This window comes from Simochromis diagramma, unplaced genomic scaffold (assembly GCF_900408965.1).
Source record: "Simochromis diagramma unplaced genomic scaffold, fSimDia1.1 OVJJ01000717.1, whole genome shotgun sequence".
Classification (NCBI taxonomy): Eukaryota; Metazoa; Chordata; class Actinopteri; order Cichliformes; family Cichlidae; genus Simochromis; species Simochromis diagramma.
In genome coordinates, this window is record NW_024387503.1 from 2,633,762 (window position 1) to 2,651,668 (window position 17,907).

Sequence of the window (17,907 nt, forward strand, 5' to 3'; positions counted from 1 at the left end):
CTCCCTCTGTATAAACTGGGAATCTGTGAGCTCCTGTACTGATTGAAATGGTAAAAAACAGGCCCACTCGTGCACTCATGTGTTCAGCCTGACTATGCCACGCACAAAAATCAATCACAGACTAAAAAAGCAAGGTGTGAAGGTATTTCAGCAGTTGCGATGTCACATGAGGCAACCATAAGCAGACATCCTTACACACAGCAGCACTACATTTTAGCTCCTCCACAGGGATCCCTGGGTGTTCCCAGGCTAGTTGACATATATAATCTGTATCGCAGGTTCTGCACCAGGGTCTCCTCCCAGTTGTTCGTACTCAGAGGCAAACTAGACTAACCCATAGTTTCTGCCACAGTCATAATCAACCATGCTGTATTTCCATCAGTGTTACAGTGTAACCCATCACTCAGAAAATGAAGTATTTTTCAAATACTTCATTTTCAAAACCAGATGAACTAACGAGGACAAACTGTTATTTGACCTCAGACAAAAAAATGGTTTACCATTTATAAGAAGTGGAGATTTACCAGTTACAAACTTAAGTACAGCGCAAAGTCAGCAAATGTTGCGAGAACACTATCAAATCTCTTTAAGTACTTTCAAAGACCACATCGTGACGCAAAGCTGCTAAAAGACCCCACAGACCCAGAGTGAAGCTCAAGATGAGTGTATGTTGATCCTTACTAAACAGCCAGAACTTGAAGATAACACATGGACAGATTGAGAGGGTTGTAGTATAGAGGAGATGCAGTAGGCGTCATTTTTTCACCCACTTTCCTCAGCTTTGTGCAATATCTAAATATTTTTACAGAAAGATATTGAGTATGTCATCCTTGTTAGAAACGGTTGTGCTGATATGTGGGCGTCTGCAGGCTAATGCAAAAATAAATATCAAGTAGTTGTAAAATAAGTAAAGCATTACAGTCCAGAATTTGCAGAGTCATGCACCATTATTAACTTATTTTTCCATTTTTGCTGTCATGAAATTCTAGCCGGTGCAGCACACACACAAGGCCCATTAAGTCAAGACAAAGTTACCTGTCCTAACCAGTTCCATTATTTTTTACCAATTTCTCTCATGTCAGTGAGGCGCCCCAAACCAACACAACACTGACATTTACCCATGATCCCTTGTTGACTGTTAGGGATTCAGAAAGAGCACCCAGAGCTATGAATCAAATGTCAGCCGTGGCGCTGTGGTGGAAGCGTATCAATATCTGATGATGTATGGCTGGCTCTAGGGCCCTTTTGGCCACAGCAGCACCCACAGCCATGATGCAGAGTCTGGTCCACACTTAGTCATCACCAGCAGAGGGAAGGCCTCTGGATAAATGACTCCTTCAGAAGCAAATGGACTCGCCACAATGCAAAAGAAAATACAGCTGCATAAGTTAAACAGTCTTGCTCTCAGTCATCAAACTTGTTCTGCTTCAGACACAAACAAAGGCAGACAAAGGGAGCTGATATTTATTTCCAGTGCGTGCCCTGCTACACTCCATTCAATGGTTCAGCGTTGCTGCGCAGAAGCACGTGATGTTTTTCGTCACTCGAGTCAGCATGTTGTTGTATTCATGTAAATTAGTAAGTTTTGTATTGCTATTAGCAGCACATTGTACCCTTGACAGAACATTATGTTAGACATTGCTTGACAGAGGGGACAGACAAGCCTCTGAAAGCACCAGTGTTTCCCCTCGTCTTTGCCTCTAATCTCCAAGCCAAGAGGAAAAGCAGCGCTTGGCAACAGATGTTCACGGGCACCGTTCAAAGGGTGGCGCTGAGGTTTGAAGTCTCGCTGATTGCCAGGGTCGAGACCACCAAAAAAAGCCACAGCGGTATCTTCAAGAGCAGCAGAGATGGAGGCGCGGCCGCTGCGTCTGGGCTGAGGCCGACACAATCGGCCACCCTTTGGAGGGAGCCATCGCAGTGCTTCAGAGGAGCCATTCCACTCTTTTAAGACATGAAAGCCAATTCTAGAGTCTCCCTTCCCTCTGAAACGTTTTAACGCCGTTGCTGCAGTCTCTCCACCTGTCTAAAAAGCAAACAGTTTTCCTGGATTTATTATTTCTGTGGCTTCGCTCTGTCTGGCATAAAATATTACTGATTCCAGACAGAAAAGCTCTGTTGGGAGATGGAGAATAGAGTTGGACTGATAAATCCATGAGCTGACACGTCATATCAATATATGACTTTTATTAAAAAAGTCAGTGTCCCACACCTCTGTTACGATAGAGTCCATCTCTGACCACAGCAGGTGAATATTATTTTGCTGTGATTATTTTCTTCTATCAGATATGTGGCTTCAGAGATGCTCCTAGTGGGCGAAGGTCATATTAACAGAGAGTGAAGCCTGCACTGCTCCTCAGCCTGGTTTTTAATCCACATTTGTCTAAATGCTGATTCACAAAGGCATGAAGAGAACGGCCATTTTGCTGACTTCATCAAGGATCTCCCTCCAGGTTTCCAGCCAGGTGTATTTGTTGCATTTGACATAATCACCCTGCAGCAGGTCAGCTGACATAAATATCCATGCCAGTTTGTTATGTGTCTGAGGCTGTGATTTGCTTTTTCCTTAGCTGAAGAGCTGCATTGAGCTTTTGCACTGATTGGAGAGTGGCTCTTAGAGCCAAACAAAGGTGCATCAGTGAAATATGCTAGACTGAAATAAATCTGTATTGTCCCTTAAATTTAACAAAAAATAGGTTGTAGATACAAACAGCATCAGGGAGCATTAAGAGGTAGGGCTGTTCGATATGACGATATATCGGATGACGATATGAAAACATCTATCGTTTCATATTATATGCTATCGTTTCGCGTTACAAAATAAACTGTTTACGGCAATATTTTTTCATCGTTTTGATGGTCACTGTAGTGGCTGTATTAATTTCTTAAAGTTCTCTCTTTCTCTTATATTTAAAATAGCCACACTTTTACGCGTACTTTCGTTAGCAGCAGTGACGGTAAAACCATCACGTGGCTCCGCCGTCTGCATGTATATTTTCGAACTGCATTGTTGCTGATGTCTGATTGTTAGCAGACATTCCAGCATATGATTGCCAAGGTAACCCTCAAATGTATTTACCACTTAGTTGCTTTAACTGCTAAACTCAATTTTTCAGCAAAATTTGCCAGTGGGTATTGCTCCCATCATCACCTGAAGTCTCTGGATTTCAGTGACATTCAAAGGTCTGGAGTCGCCACGTCGCCACTTGACACTTCCCCCAACAAAGTTGAGTATAAAGTTTTCCTCCTGGTGCTCTGAGTCGACGTCACTTCAGTTCTGAAAACAAAGATAAGAGCTGAATACTTGATACAGAAGAAATTTGAATACTTTTCCCAACAGGAACAACAACATAGTCTAGCTTAGCTTTATAGCATTACGTCACCTGTGGTGTGTAACCAGCGCCTCAAACGGCATTGTTCTGTAAATATACTTCCTATAGTTTGTGCATTTTAGTCCACAGTTAAACGTGGAAGAGAGTAATTTTTTCACCCTCAGTGGTCAGCCTCTTGGCTAGTATCAGAAGAGGAAAGAGCACAAATAAGCTTCAGCTAGCAAAAGAGTATGGAAAGGTCGATGCTAGCAAGCTAGCTAACAACACCAGGTTTTCATCAAGTACTGACATTGTGGATGTTGTTTGGTGTTTATGTGTAAAAAAAAAATTTGCATCTTTAGTATAAAAGTTTATAAATGGTCACATAATGCAGTGGTATGTGCAAAAGTCTAATGTTGAATCGTTTTTTCTGGTGATTTGAGGTAATGGGACTGTGTCAAACTTCACACATTACATGTGAATTAAATGTATCGCGTACTACATGTAGGTTTAATAATGGAAGTATCCATATTGTGGAATATGACGTCTTATTTGAATATGTTAAAAGCTTTTCAATGCTAGGAAAGGAATCCTGTAATTTTAGCTCCCAACATTTAGCCCTAGTTGTTGTACAGATCTTTCTGATTCATTCTCTCAGTCGAAACACAGCAGCAATTAACCCAGAAGTCTCTTACACATGAAGTCCCTCAGGATTAATAACTATTGATTTTTTTAAGTGACAGTTGCAATTGGTAAGCGCTTAATTGAGATTGTGACTGCAAAGTGTCTCTGGGGCAGTAGACTGTCCACTGCTGCTTCCGTTATTCGTTACTACACACATATAAAACTTGGAGCAAAGAGGTCGCTCTCTCTCCGTCTCTCTCTCCGTCTCTCTGTTAAATCATGGGCAAATTAATGGGAGTTGTGTGAACAGCCCTCGGGGGCCTCTGGAGTGGCTTCCTCCTCCTCCATCCTCCCTTAGTCAACAATGTACTGTAGATGATAGACTCTTGTTAAATCCTCATGGCTGACCCTCTCATTTCCTCCTCCGTCTCCATACAGAATCTTTTCCCCTCTCTCTCCACCCTTCCCTCCATCTCTCTCGGGGGTGTGTCGTGTTATCTTTTCACAGGAGTCCCTCTGCTGGCCTTTGGTGCATAATGTATAAAGCCGCTGGTGTGTGTTTTACACTGTGCCTGACATTATTAAGTCGTTTTAGGCATATCGCTGCTTTTATCTCCAGCGTGGAGGTTAATCAGAGGGGATTTATACCGAGACGACTTAGGCGCGCTCCATCTGTTGTCACCGTGAACCTTTTATTTATTTATTTTTTTCTCTTGCTCCCTGTGATCTCCTCTGCCCTGTGCATATTTTAAAGACAAATTCAGGAAGAGCATGTTAACTCGTCTGTGAGCTGTAAGGTGAAACAGAAGTGCCATAAAATATCTGTCAAACACCACAAAGGTCTTTTTGAGGCATTAAGACTCTGAAAATGCGACATAATTGCATGTAAAGTTTTCTTCTGAGGTTTATTACTGTAATCTAACCAAATGAATAAGCGTAATTAATGTAATTAAGCTGTGATGTGAATTATTATATAGAAAGGTTTTAGATTGTGGCAGATGCTAACCCACATTTTCAAGACTTAGGCTTTCGTTTTTTTTATCAGGCACACTCTGCTGCTGTTTATTCATTATTTGTTGCTGCTTGTACCTCTCTGCTCACCACATAGGGTAATTTAAATGACAGGAGAGAAACAATTCTCCATGACCATCGCTGAACTGTAAAATCACCACAGACTGCAGATTTGTTTTGTCAACTTTCACCTGCCCTCTTCCTTCTCTTCATCAGTAATTACTAATAACTGGATACAAAATGAGACGGTGCATGTTCTCCCACTACCTGTCCACAGTCCAAGGACATGTATGTCAGGTTAACTGGATGGATAAGTGGAAGATAATGAATAAACTGATACAAAGCGGTTAATATTCATACCAAATTGTGGCATTTCAGGGGCAGAAAGACAAAGATTTATAGGATGAAAAAAAGAAGGAATTTCTTATTTAAAAACTAAATAAATAATATGTTCAGTACATGCACATGCATTATAATCAAGTGTATGTTGAATTTTCTCAAGTCTTGAGTCTGATTTCGTGATTATCCTTTACATAAAGACATTTCTATAAGCTGATGCAGTAAAGGTAACAGCATCATCTCACTCTTTGGTTGCACAGAAGAGGAAATAACTATTTAGAAAGTGCTGGTTTAAAAAAAAACAAAGCTTATTGAGGGACCTGGCAACCATGGTTTCCAGATTACAACCACACAAAACATAGAGCCACAGATGGGCCGAGCCCTGATAGCATCTATGTTGTATCTGGCTGAGCTTGTTTGATCAGATGAAGAGAATTAAGATTGATAATGAGTTTCAGAGACAGTCGTGCGTAGCATCTGCCCTTGTTGGTTATGATTCAGTAGCTTCAGCTCGATCTGGCTTGAATGCTGGGGTTTCATTTCCCAAATTAATGTTTGGATTTAGGCTTAAGTGCATTAGTAACTTTGAACAGATGTAACCAATCAGGAGACATATGAAGTTTAGCTTTTACCAAAGGTTGGAAAACACTATTTAATTTTATGACAACATGACAAACTTGTTGGGAGTTTGAAGGGTGAACATGTGCATTCAGCTCAATTCAGCTTTATTTATATAGCACTAAATCACAACAACAGGTGCTTGAGGACCTTGTAGATGAGGATATTCTTTTAGAAGCAGGAAAAGCCTTGTTCTGACATGCAGTGTTTTAAAACGATGACAGTGCTTGAAATGCTGTCCAGAAATGACCAAGTGACAAGCTGCTGTAGCTGTGACTCTAAGATGATTCAAGTTCCTGAGTGTCAAAATCGGGTTGCTTATTGGCGCGTGGCCTGAGATGGGCGATTGTGTCTCTGCTTGGACTGAAATATATTTTATATTTTCATAGTGGGATTTAGTCTCTGGGGACCAGAAGATGGTGAGATCGTTTGAAGAACATATGAAGATGACCTCCTTGTGGAGCTCAAGGTCATTAGGATTCATCAGGACATTGAATGTTTGTACCAAATTTAATGGCAATCCATCCAGTAGCTGTCAGAATACTTCACTCTGAATATCAGAGGGAGTCAGCAGGATAACTTCCCTGAGGCTCACGAGTATGTTTTTAAAATATATAAATAATTGTTTGATATGTGTGTGTGGTGGTGCTTGGCAGGGTTAACTAAAGTCATTAGGATATAAACCTTAGGGACCATGAGAAACTTTAAAAAATCCCGAAAAGCCAAAAAAAAGACACCGTTCACATCAAACTGTACATCAACTGTACACATTTTCCTCTGGGCAGCAGTGCTGTTAATGCATCTGGATCTAGCATCTAGCCTTCTTTTATCTACAGTGGAACCAGATGGCACTTTCCTAATACATAAAAAATGCTGCAACAGTGTCTCTTTATTAAAAGGCACTTATTCCTGCACAGTGATAAGGTTTATTGTTGTAGTTCAGTAGAAATAAAACAGTTACTCATTGATGCTCTTCACAGGGTGTGTGCATGATTTCTGCAGAGATCTCTACAACCAATACCTCCCAACCTAGCCAGGTAAATGAAGAGCGCTGTAGGCCAGATCAAATTTGTTGGGGTTTTTTTGGTGGAATGAACTGTCCCTTTAAGACTGGATCTACATGGACATTTGTTTCATCCAGTGATCTGTCGGCATCCAAAGTGGCGGACCATCCAGTGAATCCACAGGCTTACGTTATCGTCCTCAGAGACACGCCGGGTCTGTGGCTAAAAATCCCATTGTACATATATTCTAAGTGGTCGCTTGCCCTTGTCGTGAATTTGGCTGTACAGGAGGGATGGATCGTTACACTGTAACACAGGGATTGATTGCAGCCCCAAGTGGAGAACATCAAAGCCATAATGAAACACTTCTATGTTTAGCATCATTTCTAGAAAGCGGTGCCCTTGTTTTTTTGGATGAGGTTATCATTTTTGTGGTAGCTCATCCTTGACTCTGATCCTTACCACATGCACCAAGCTCGTCGTCGTGGTTCCCACCTTTTCAAGCCTAATGAGGAATCTCTGCTTGAGCTCTGCTTTGCTGCTGGAAACCTGTGGTGCAGCATTGCATCTTCCCCCTATCTCTCACCCACACCAGGGAAAGACGGAGAGGAGCGCTGTGGCAAAGACAGATCAAATGCACCATCTCTGTCATTCTCTCTCACTCTCTCTGGTGCTCCTTCATCTGCCTTTGTTCTCTCTTGCTAACATCAAGCATGTGGTTTGAAAGGGAAAAAGCCTCTTGTTATGATGACGACGGCCGCATGGTGCAGCCCGGCTGCCTGATCTGACTGACAAGGCCCCGCTGTTCAGGCAGAAAGTTTGACACACACACAAAGTGAAATCTGTTCCATGGGCTGCAGGGCCATCTGGCCATAGCGCAGGAAAAGGTTAGATCTGGTTAGAGGCGAGGTGCAAAAGTGTTTCACAGCGTTCCCCAAATTTTACACAGTTCAAGTCCTGCAGGTTGCACTTTGTCGCTGTCACGTGGCACAACCACATCTCTCACTGTCATCAAAAGGCAAGACAGCAGAGCGACCGCTGAAAGGAGATCTGAGAAGTGACATATGAGTTTTGTTTTGATTTTCCTCTTATGATACAGATCGAGAGGCCAGCAAGAGAAGGAGCAGAAAGATTTAGGAGCGAGAGCGATGCTTTACATCATATGGAGAACAAACAAGAGGGAAATCTGTCTCACCGTGAGGAGTCGGGCTTTTTTGAGAACCTAAAAAGCCCCCAGAGGCAGCGTTTCCGCCAAATGAATAGATATCCATTTTCAAAAGCCTCATGCTCGGCGGCAGGCGAGGGATGGGGAGAAGGGAGGCAGGGCTGATGGTGGAGGCACAGGGTGTGTGGGTGGTGGTGGAGGTGGGCGGGGGGGATATCTAGGCAGAGGGCAGACACTATTAAAACTCAGGAGAATGAATTGTTAAATACCTCTATAAAGAAATATAAGACATGGCCCCATTTTTATGCAGCCTGGGCTGCTCTGCAGGCGGGTGATAAGGTGTGAGGGTGGTGGGTTGAAGTGTGTGTGTGTGTGTGTGTGTGTGTGTGTGTGTGTGTGTGTGTGTGTGTGTTACCCCGAGGGTGGGGTAAAAATCATGCAGTGATCTTCATGGAGGAGTGACACACATGGACACACACACACACATCATGGCTGCTTCAGTTTCACCAGATTAACTGAGGATGTGCAGAAACATACGGGCAGCGTTACCGAGGGCCTTAAACACAATCACTGATGAAGCTGGAGTTTCCTGTCAGTATTTCCATTTGGGGGCCGTAGTGCTAAACAATAAATGACACAGTTGAACTTTTTTTTTCCTGTCGCGCACACACAGGCACACACGCCATCGCCCCTGCCAGCACGCGCAGACTTCTAGGTCAAGCAGCAGTGGAGAAAAATTTCCTGTTGACATTTTGTGTTTCTGGCACAATATTGACTTCAGAGGAAAGGCAGCAGGAGGACTGTTGGTGAATTTCCACATTACCTTGGAGGAAGACGCCAAACTGTTTACGTGCACGAACAGACGGGGGGCGGTGAGGGGTGAATGGTTGGATGGACAGATAAAAAATATGACAGCAGTGTATTGAAAATCCTTACCTACATTTAACTTCATTCTTTATCCCACGCACAAATAATTTGAAGACCAGAAACCTGCAGATATGCTTCTTACTGTTGTCTCAGTGTCTTTGTTTTGGTTGTGTGACTTAAGAAAGCTGTGATAAATAATCTTTTGACAGTAAGAGTTTAAATGCATTCACTTCAAATGATGTAGCACTATATTGCACTGTATTATTACACCGTTATGTTACTGTTTATGCTTTATCTGTAGCATGCTTCTTGTTTCCAACCAAACAGCAGCTAGCTAGTTAGCAGAGGGGTACTTTTATCTTTAGCTGCTAGATTCTAACTGAAGGGACGATTGGTTGCTTGAATGCTGATGTTGTAGTCATGAGGTACATGCACCACAGTTGGTCGTATATCTGGCTACAGTATTTTTACAGGGATCCATGCTAAGAGGAGATGGCAGCTAATTACTTCTTGCTTTAAAATCTGATTTCCAAAAGCAGATTTTTTTATGGAAACAAGTAAAGTTGAAATGATTGTGTTGTTCCATGTGTTATCACATGTGTTGTTGTTTTTTCTTTAGCCCATTCAAAAACACCCATCACTGGACCCTAACTCCCAAACGGATGCTCCCATATCTCCCACATAGACAGCATCAAATCTATTTTGATGCCTCAACATGAACATTTTCACCATTTCACTCTTGATGTTTTGAAAACAGCAACTTATCAATCGGTGGTTGTTAGCAAATGAGCATGAAACTTATTAGTTATATTTACAACAGAGGCTCAACGTTTTACCTGAAATGTGTGTCTGAGCCTATAAACTCATAAGGAAAGTCTATACAGAGAACAAGTCCAAGGTAGGACTTAAACAGTCTTTTTAAGTCTTTCCAACCACAACTATCGCCCCCTGGTGGCTATTAAAAGAAAATAGGTTTAGGCACTTTTGCACTGGGTGCACTTTTCAGACCACATCCATCTTTTGCACTGTCCATGGCCCTTTTTGATGAGTTTCAAGTTTGATGAATAATATGTTAAATATTCTCAGTTCTGACCAGAATAATTGCTTTAAACAGTAGAGGCAGAACTACATTTTTGTACATAACCACCTACAAATATGTAGAATCACATGTATTTAAGCATGTCAGTGCTTGACTGGTTGCTAGAGGGTTGCCAAATGTTGCTAACTGATGTAGTTACAAACATGCTTGAGTGCGACTTGGATTTCAGTCAGACCAGACAGAGTCAGAGGTCACTGTTTCTTTCTAATTTTGCTTTAATTTTGCTAATTTCAGCTCCCCCTGATTCGAGCTGATTGTGATATTACGGCAGTAAATTTCATCGTGCGCAGCTGCAGATGTTACTAAATAACCGCCGTTGCTTGTTTTCTCCACCCTCGGGATGCCCGGAGGAATTGCCAAGTAAATTGGTCAGAACTAATGCGGCAAAGACACCAGGTGGGCTGAGCAACACAACAGCCACTACAGCAGTTTCCTGAGGTGCATTCAGAGTGCAGTTTATATCAGTTACCTGAGACAGAGTTTGAATACCAAATTCCCAAACGTAGCTGTAGAGGAGCGGCGCTAACCTTGATGTTGATCCGAAAGCAAGCCAGCCGGTCCTCCTTCTCGCTGTGCGGCAGGCCGATGTTCTCCCTGACCGAGGAGTGAGATCCTTGGCCCCGTTTTTCTGCCACATTAGGCCCACACTAAAGGTGGCACTCAACTCCCCCACTGAGGAATGAGTGTGTGTATATGAGTGTGTGTATGTGTGTGTCAATGTGAGGAAAATGATAGGGGGACACCGTACAGACAGAGGTATGTATTTAGATATTTGATAATATAAACAGAGAAAAGAGAATGCAGGAAGGGAGCTGAGGCCTTTTTTTCTTTTCAGTCGGGTGATGCAGATTAGGTTCATGATTATGCTGTTTCCATGTGGAAATTATAGGTTCTGAATCACAGTCGGCACATCACTGCCCTCTATCACAAACCAACCTGAGAGACAGAGTTAGCAGGAGGAGGAAAAAGGAAGAGAGGAAAGGAATGAAAAGACAAGGAGGTAAAAAGATGAGACGAGAATGAGGAAAGACGACTCGACAGAGAGAGAGAGAGTGACAGAGATGAGAGGAGAGAGAGTTAAAGGAGAGTTGGAGGAGGAGGAAGAAGCAGGAGGGAGGGACAAAAAGCTGGGCTGGTTGCCAGGGTCTATTCCACCTTTGCTCCCCGGGCCTTTCCGAGCTGCCACGTTCTCTCACCTCTGTAATGTCATCAATGAAAAGGCCTTTAGGAGGGATGGAGGACTTGACTCTGGGTTCAGAATGTGCCCGACACCAGCTGACGCTGCCAAGCCAAGCAGGATTCTGTTCAAATTAATTGGATGTCACTTTCAGGAGCAAGAACCAAGGCAGGGTTTTTTTCCCCACAGGTTTTGTTACTGCGTGTAGAATCAGAACATTTTGCAGGACTCGTGGCAGAGCGAGGATGGTTTTCTCTTGGTAATCTTCTACATACTAGGGATTATTTTAACTGTGGAATTTTAATTATAAACTCAGAATAAATTGACAGAAATGTTGCCAAATATTACAAAATTATCATTAAATTTCCTTGTCTTTTGGCAAAAATCTATGTGATGTATATTTTTGCTGGTTTTACTCGACATTTAATGAATAACAACTATCCACACTTTGCTCTAACTTTGTGTTTTTTAAAGGACAACATCCACATTTTATAGAAGGCAAAGCAAATGACTGTGTAACAAAAACAATTGAGGCTCTTTGTGTTCATATGAAATTATATGTTTAGTTCATTTTTCAAGCATATTATTAAAAAAAACAAACCAACACATTGTTACCAGGTTGTTCTTTATTTCTTTATTGCTGTAGAAACTTGTTATTCTGACATGTGAGATTTATGCTTTTTATTTTACACCCTCTACAGGTCATTCACTACACAACAGGTGTTCCACCCATTACAGGTATCAAATTTAGACTGTCAGTGTCAGGTTTACTAAACAGGACAAAATAGCTTGTTAGCGGCACTCCCAAATAACGCTCGTAGGTGCGATTATCTTTACGGGCGATTAATAAATTTACACAAATGATGTGTTTGTCAGTTGTTACACATTATTATGTCTTTTGCAAAAGTGGTGGAAGAGTAAACTAAAAACAGAATTTCACTGTCACCGCGTAACATCTAACAGGTTTTAATGGAGTCATTCATTCGTCCCTCCTTTGTAAACTTTGATGGTTTTACAGCAACAGCTGTTAATATTGTTGTACAGTTAATATAGTTATAATTGTAGATATTCGTAACTATGTAACTATATGGTTATAGTTTTTCATATTAACGATAAAGTGAAAGAAAAAGACTGAGTGTCCAAGTCCATCTGCTGTGCTGACATAAAAATACATTAGTGAGTATCAGCTGTTTCCTATTAACAACAGCACAAAAGGTTGGATTTTTTTAACAGGGAAACTAATTACTGTTATTCCACACATGCTGCAGGTCACTGAGTAGGGCTGTGCGTATTAAAGGTGCAGACTGTTAGTTTAAAAATGGATTAAAGCTACTTACAGTAAATGTGTCTATTTAAGACCTTGAAAAATGATCTGAAGCGACTGATAAAATGAAGAAAGTGAAGAAATCTCCTCTATAGCTTTATGCTGTGATGTAGAGCAGCTGTCCTCAACCTTTTTTGCACCACGGACCGGTTTATGTCTGACAATATTTTCACGAACCGGCTTTTAAGGTGTCACGGATAAATACAACAAAATAAAACTAGTACCGGTACCGAAAAAGAAGAAGATTTATTCATAACACACAGGAAAAGACCCAGGGAAACCGAGTTAACAATAAAAACGATTAAAAAAAATAACGATAAAAACCGATAAAAACCCTGAAAACCATAAATTTCACCCCCGAGCCTCAACTCTCGCGGTTGGGGAGCGCTGTTGTAGAGAGATGAACTGAAGCTGGGTTACGGCAAAGCTGCTTGTACCAGAACAAAGCTGTTGTTCTGGTCAGTCTGTATTCCTGTTATTTATGGCCGCAGGCTCTGGATAGTGACCTCAAGAATAAGGCTACGTTCACACTGCAGGCGAAAGTGCATCAAATCCGACTTTTTTGACCCTATGCGACAATATATCCGATCATGGTATGACAGTGTGAACAGCACAAATCCGATATTTTCAAATCCGACCTGGGTCACTTTCATATGTGGTACTGAATCCAATACATATCTGATGTTTCAGAAAGCGACTGCTTTATATATATATGTCGCATTAAATCCGTCTTTTACGTCACTGACACAAGGCAGTGACGTAAGACATCGTGAATGCTTCCTGGCCATCCCGTGTAGATGTTAGTGAAACTGTTGGGAAGACAACGTTGGAGGAACGTGAACATTTTATTTGTACTATATAATCTGCAGATTCTGTAGTATGAACAAGCAGACAAAAAAATCGGATTTGATCAAAAAATCGGAATTGCAGCCTAAGATCCCAGACTAGAGCCACTACTCCTCCACATCAGGAGCCAGCTGAGGTGGTTCAAGTATCTGGGTAGGATGCCTCCTAGGTGAGGTGTTTCCAGCATGTCCTAATGGGAGGAGGACATGCAAACCCAGGACACACTGAAGGGATTACATCTCTCAGCTGACTTGGGAATGGATTGGTGTCCCCTCATCAGCTGGGGTGTGTGGCTGGGGAGAAGAAGGGCTGCTCTGTAGATCAGACCCGGATAAGCAACAGAAAATGGTTGGATATCTATCAGAATGTGGATGCTACCCTTACTATGTGTTTGTCCAACATGAAAGAAAGGCCAGAGATGTTATTCTTCTTTTTAACGACTCTATAATTCTGACCTTCTGCTGCTCGTGTTGTAAACCAAGCAGTTGTGTTGGCTGAAACTCTTGGCAAACGGCCATGATGGAGTCCAGAAGATGCCAGTTTTCTTTTGGACTGGAGGCACAGTCCAAAATGTTGTGCAGTTGTTCCAGTAGATCATCATGAGGGTTGACTGAGTGCAATATTTGGCAGTGCAGACTGTCTAGAGTAATATAAGATGAATTGTAAATGCACTGGCACTTTTCTACTTGAGCACTCAAAGCTCTTTATACAGCATGTCTTATTCAAGTGTCTTCTATCTAACATACACATGTGTTCATACTCCAATGAATGCATCAGAGACCAATTTGGGGTTAGTATCTTGCCTAAGGATACTTAGGATACATGCAGGAGCCGCCAGGGATCCAAGCACCAACCTTTGGATAGGTAGATGACCGGCTGTACCTCCTTACCTACAGCCACCCCACATATTCTACTTACTGCACCTTTAAAACTGTCTTGAAAAAAAGAGGCATTTTTGTATACGGTACCTGTTTATTCACTTCTGACACATGTAAAACATTATCGTCATAGTCCATGTCCCAAACTGTTTATTTGGTTTTGAGCTGTCTCGTGAAGAGTTTCTTGGCTTTAAAATGTTTGGCATGACAAAGCAAAATATGCCTGATAACTATATTTCAGAGGTGAATCTGGAATGAGGATGTTTACTGATCATTGCCGCCGACTGTAAAACCGAAAACTGGCAGCAATGCCGAGTAACAGTGAAGTGTTAGCCAAGCATCACGTAAATAGCGGTAGAGGAAATGTGTCTTTTCTTGTCTTCGTTGCCTGTTGTTAAAAATAAGGAGACTCGCCTCAGTTTTGACCTGTCACCCAACCGTTAGCTGAGAACCTCTGTGCTAAGTTATTGACCGTGATGACTTTTCACTGCTCCTTCCTGTTCTACTCGCCGAAAAAGCTTCGGGCTGACACCGGTGTCAAAGCACCAATATGCCCGTGTCCATACATACACACCCACACGCCACCCACCGCAGCACAAGCTGTGAGCACCTCCACCGCCAGTTCCTACTGTGAGAGTATTTCACAGCCTTGACGAGGGCTATAATGTGCAATATGCTCATTCATTTGCTCTCCTCGCCTTTTTTTCTGTTTGCCCTTAATCTCTCTGCTCCTCTCTCACTCTGTACGTCTGTTACTGTGGCATCTGTTGATGTCCTTTTAGCCACTGCGGGCTTCAATCTGTCCAAAAGGCCCACTCCACTGCCACTCTGTTGCCATCTCCCAGTGATCCGTTTGCGCTCTACAGTTGGCGTGTAGACTGCTTGGAGACTAAGCCCTTAATTACTACTCGAGTAAAGAGCATTAAAAATTCCAAAGGGTGCGAAAACCGTGCCCATGTCTCGGCAAACATCTGGTGAACAGTGTGGATTTAGTGGATGTCTGGTGAGAAGTGTTGAGTCGGAGGTGGAGGGGTAAATGTACATAGAGAGCACAGTTTTATTTCATACTTTGCATTTTATCTCCAGTAAATCAGCATGTGTAATGTCGGTCAGACCGAGAAGCAAAACCAGCAAGTTTTTAGAGGCGCTCCAAATGGCAGATGGTGGAGGAAATGAGAACTGAAAAATGGTGTCCAGCACGATCGTGCACTCCAGTGAAGTCAGACAGGAAACAATGGGGTCTGGGACAAGTGGCTTTTATTTTGGGATATGCTGGCAGAAACGATAATGAGTACATGACTCATTCTGCTCTTAAAGTTAACGACTACTCAATGAAAACTTTACATTTGCATCACAATTGCAACACTGCTTGGTCAGATCATGTAAGCAGGAAGGTTAAGTAGGGAAGAGCTTAACAAAATGTGCATGTTGTGTCTCTTTAACAACCAGATGAGGATATACAGATTAAATGCATCATCTAAGATCTAAAACACTCATGGCTATCAGGTATCATTGAATTAATAATACTGTGTGTAGAGCTTTCCAGCTGAAACCTTTCAATAATAATCAAGTTGCTGTGTGTTTTTTATACCGATGCCTCGAGCATTTCGATGATCTCTATGCACTCATAGCTAAACAGGTAAGTTGGCTTTTAGGATAATCTCCCTAAACCTCACTCTGTTTACCTGAACAGGTTAACCAAGTGCAGCAAATTTAAACCCGGGTAGTCGGTCTCCACAGATTGTGTCCAGTAGAAATTAAGGGAGCGATTGTGTTTTTCAGGACTTTGCTGATTCAATATTCCACTTGGTGAGGGAGAAGTACCGGTCGCTGGTGGGCGGCTGCAGTCCTGTGCACGCTCGGCACAAATCCCTGGCAGGCATCGTAATGACCCGAGGTATGGCAAATTTCATTGACTTTTATATATCACTTTGAATTATTGAAGTGGTGCAATATAAATTGAGACAGTAAGGTGGGGGGGGGAGTGAGTGAGTGAAGGAGGGAGAACAAGGAAGAGATGGGGAAGGGACTGTCTGTAGGTTGAGAAAGAAATGACAAACTGAGGGTGGGAAGAGGGAGAAAGTTTCCACTCCATGCTGTACCTTGCACCCTTACATGAGAGTATACCTTCCTGATGAATTATTGACTGCTTAGAATCTCTGAGGAGAATGAGACATGGTAGTGAGTGTCAGTCATCCTCACTGCATACTGGACTTTCAGTGCTCATGGAGCTTTGACAGGAGTTCCAGATGTCACAGTGGGAATTTTAACTAGATCACCTTAATCTGAAACCTGACGGAGTGACTCAGTGAAGGAACAGTAAGTAGGAGGAGGCTTCAATCTGCTTTTCTCCTAAAGTGTGAAACAATGAGTTCCACTTCTAGACATTTACATGACTACATCTTTGTCTTACAGGAGTGCTGTTTGTTGTAGTCGATCGGGGCCTCCCACACACAGACGTGTGTTATTTCTGCTTCAACATTTTCCACACGCACTCCACATCACTTATAATAATTCTGTAGAGTTGCATGGCACACATCCACACCAGGATGATCTCGCATTAAGTTTATACGAAGTAAGCTGTCAGGTTTCTAAATCTGTTTTTTATAAGCAGGGGTGCACAAAAGTGGTCCGCAGGTGCGCATTCACTGTCAAAATAAAAGATGCTCACCACATAAGAAGTTGCAACGCGCGTTTGCGTACATAAGATTCTCTGGAGGAGGACAGACATTTGTTTAGAACTTAAAGATTTCGAAGAAGCAAGCTCCTTTAAGCAATTACTTTGGTGTTCCTCCACCTCCAAAGAAATGTCAGAAGAAGTCCGAACCGCAAAAGAAGCGCGTGTTCTCGGAAAAGTGGTTGCAGGAAGTGAGCTGGCTTCAAACAAATGATGAACGCACAGAGATGTGGTGCAGAATATGCCGTGAAAATCCCACTCTAGCGGACAAAAACACTGCCTTTTATATGTACGCAAACGCACGTTGCAACTTCATATCTGGCGCATGTCTTTTATTTTAACAGCAAATGCGCACCTGCGGACCACTTATGTGCACCCCTGTTTATAAGAGAAACTATAACTGCGTTACATAAATGTAAGGTTAATCGCACCAAAGAACTTTGTGTTGAACGTTCCTAGCTGTTATCTGATGGTGTGCATTTCTGCTGTTAGCTTGTGTGTCATTGTCTGTTACTGAAAATTGTTGTTGGGATATGCTAGCTTTAGCTGTTAGCTGTTGCTGTTAAGGCCCCGTTTCATTTATGCTAACCTTGTTAGCATTATTCTTACAAGGTTAGTATTCTCCTGAACAGTAGGTGTCTCCACTCAGACTAAACCTCCACATCCTCCACACAGGAGGAGAAGTCGTTAAAACCCGTCAAAACTCAGCAGCAGCACAATAACTACCACCTGTGGCTTGTGACCAATGTTCCCTCTAAGCTGCGTTCGTGCGCACTGCTGGCACGGTCTCTGCGCAGAAAAAATCTGCGTTGCGCACAAAAAAAAGTTCTAACCTGAATTGAAATTAAAGTAAATACGTTAACAATTCTGTTTTGCAGTGTTAGTCAGTGATTGACTGGCTGCTCCAGTGTGGGATTAGAACGATGCCACTTTATCCCATAGTCCAGCCAATCACGTGATTCACATT

At 42.3% G+C, this 17,907-nt stretch overlaps 1 protein-coding gene across 2 annotated transcripts in view; it reads left to right on the forward strand.

Moving 5' to 3' along the window:
• adarb2 (adenosine deaminase RNA specific B2 (inactive)) overlaps nucleotides 1-17,907 on the forward strand; it is a 212,361-nt gene that overhangs the window by 153,701 nt on the left and 40,753 nt on the right. For both annotated transcript variants that reach the window (XM_040018694.1, XM_040018695.1), the window contains one exon: nucleotides 16,046-16,160. In XM_040018694.1, coding sequence (XP_039874628.1) covers nucleotides 16,046-16,160 — 115 coding nt within the window. The remainder of the gene's footprint in view (nucleotides 1-16,045; nucleotides 16,161-17,907) is intronic.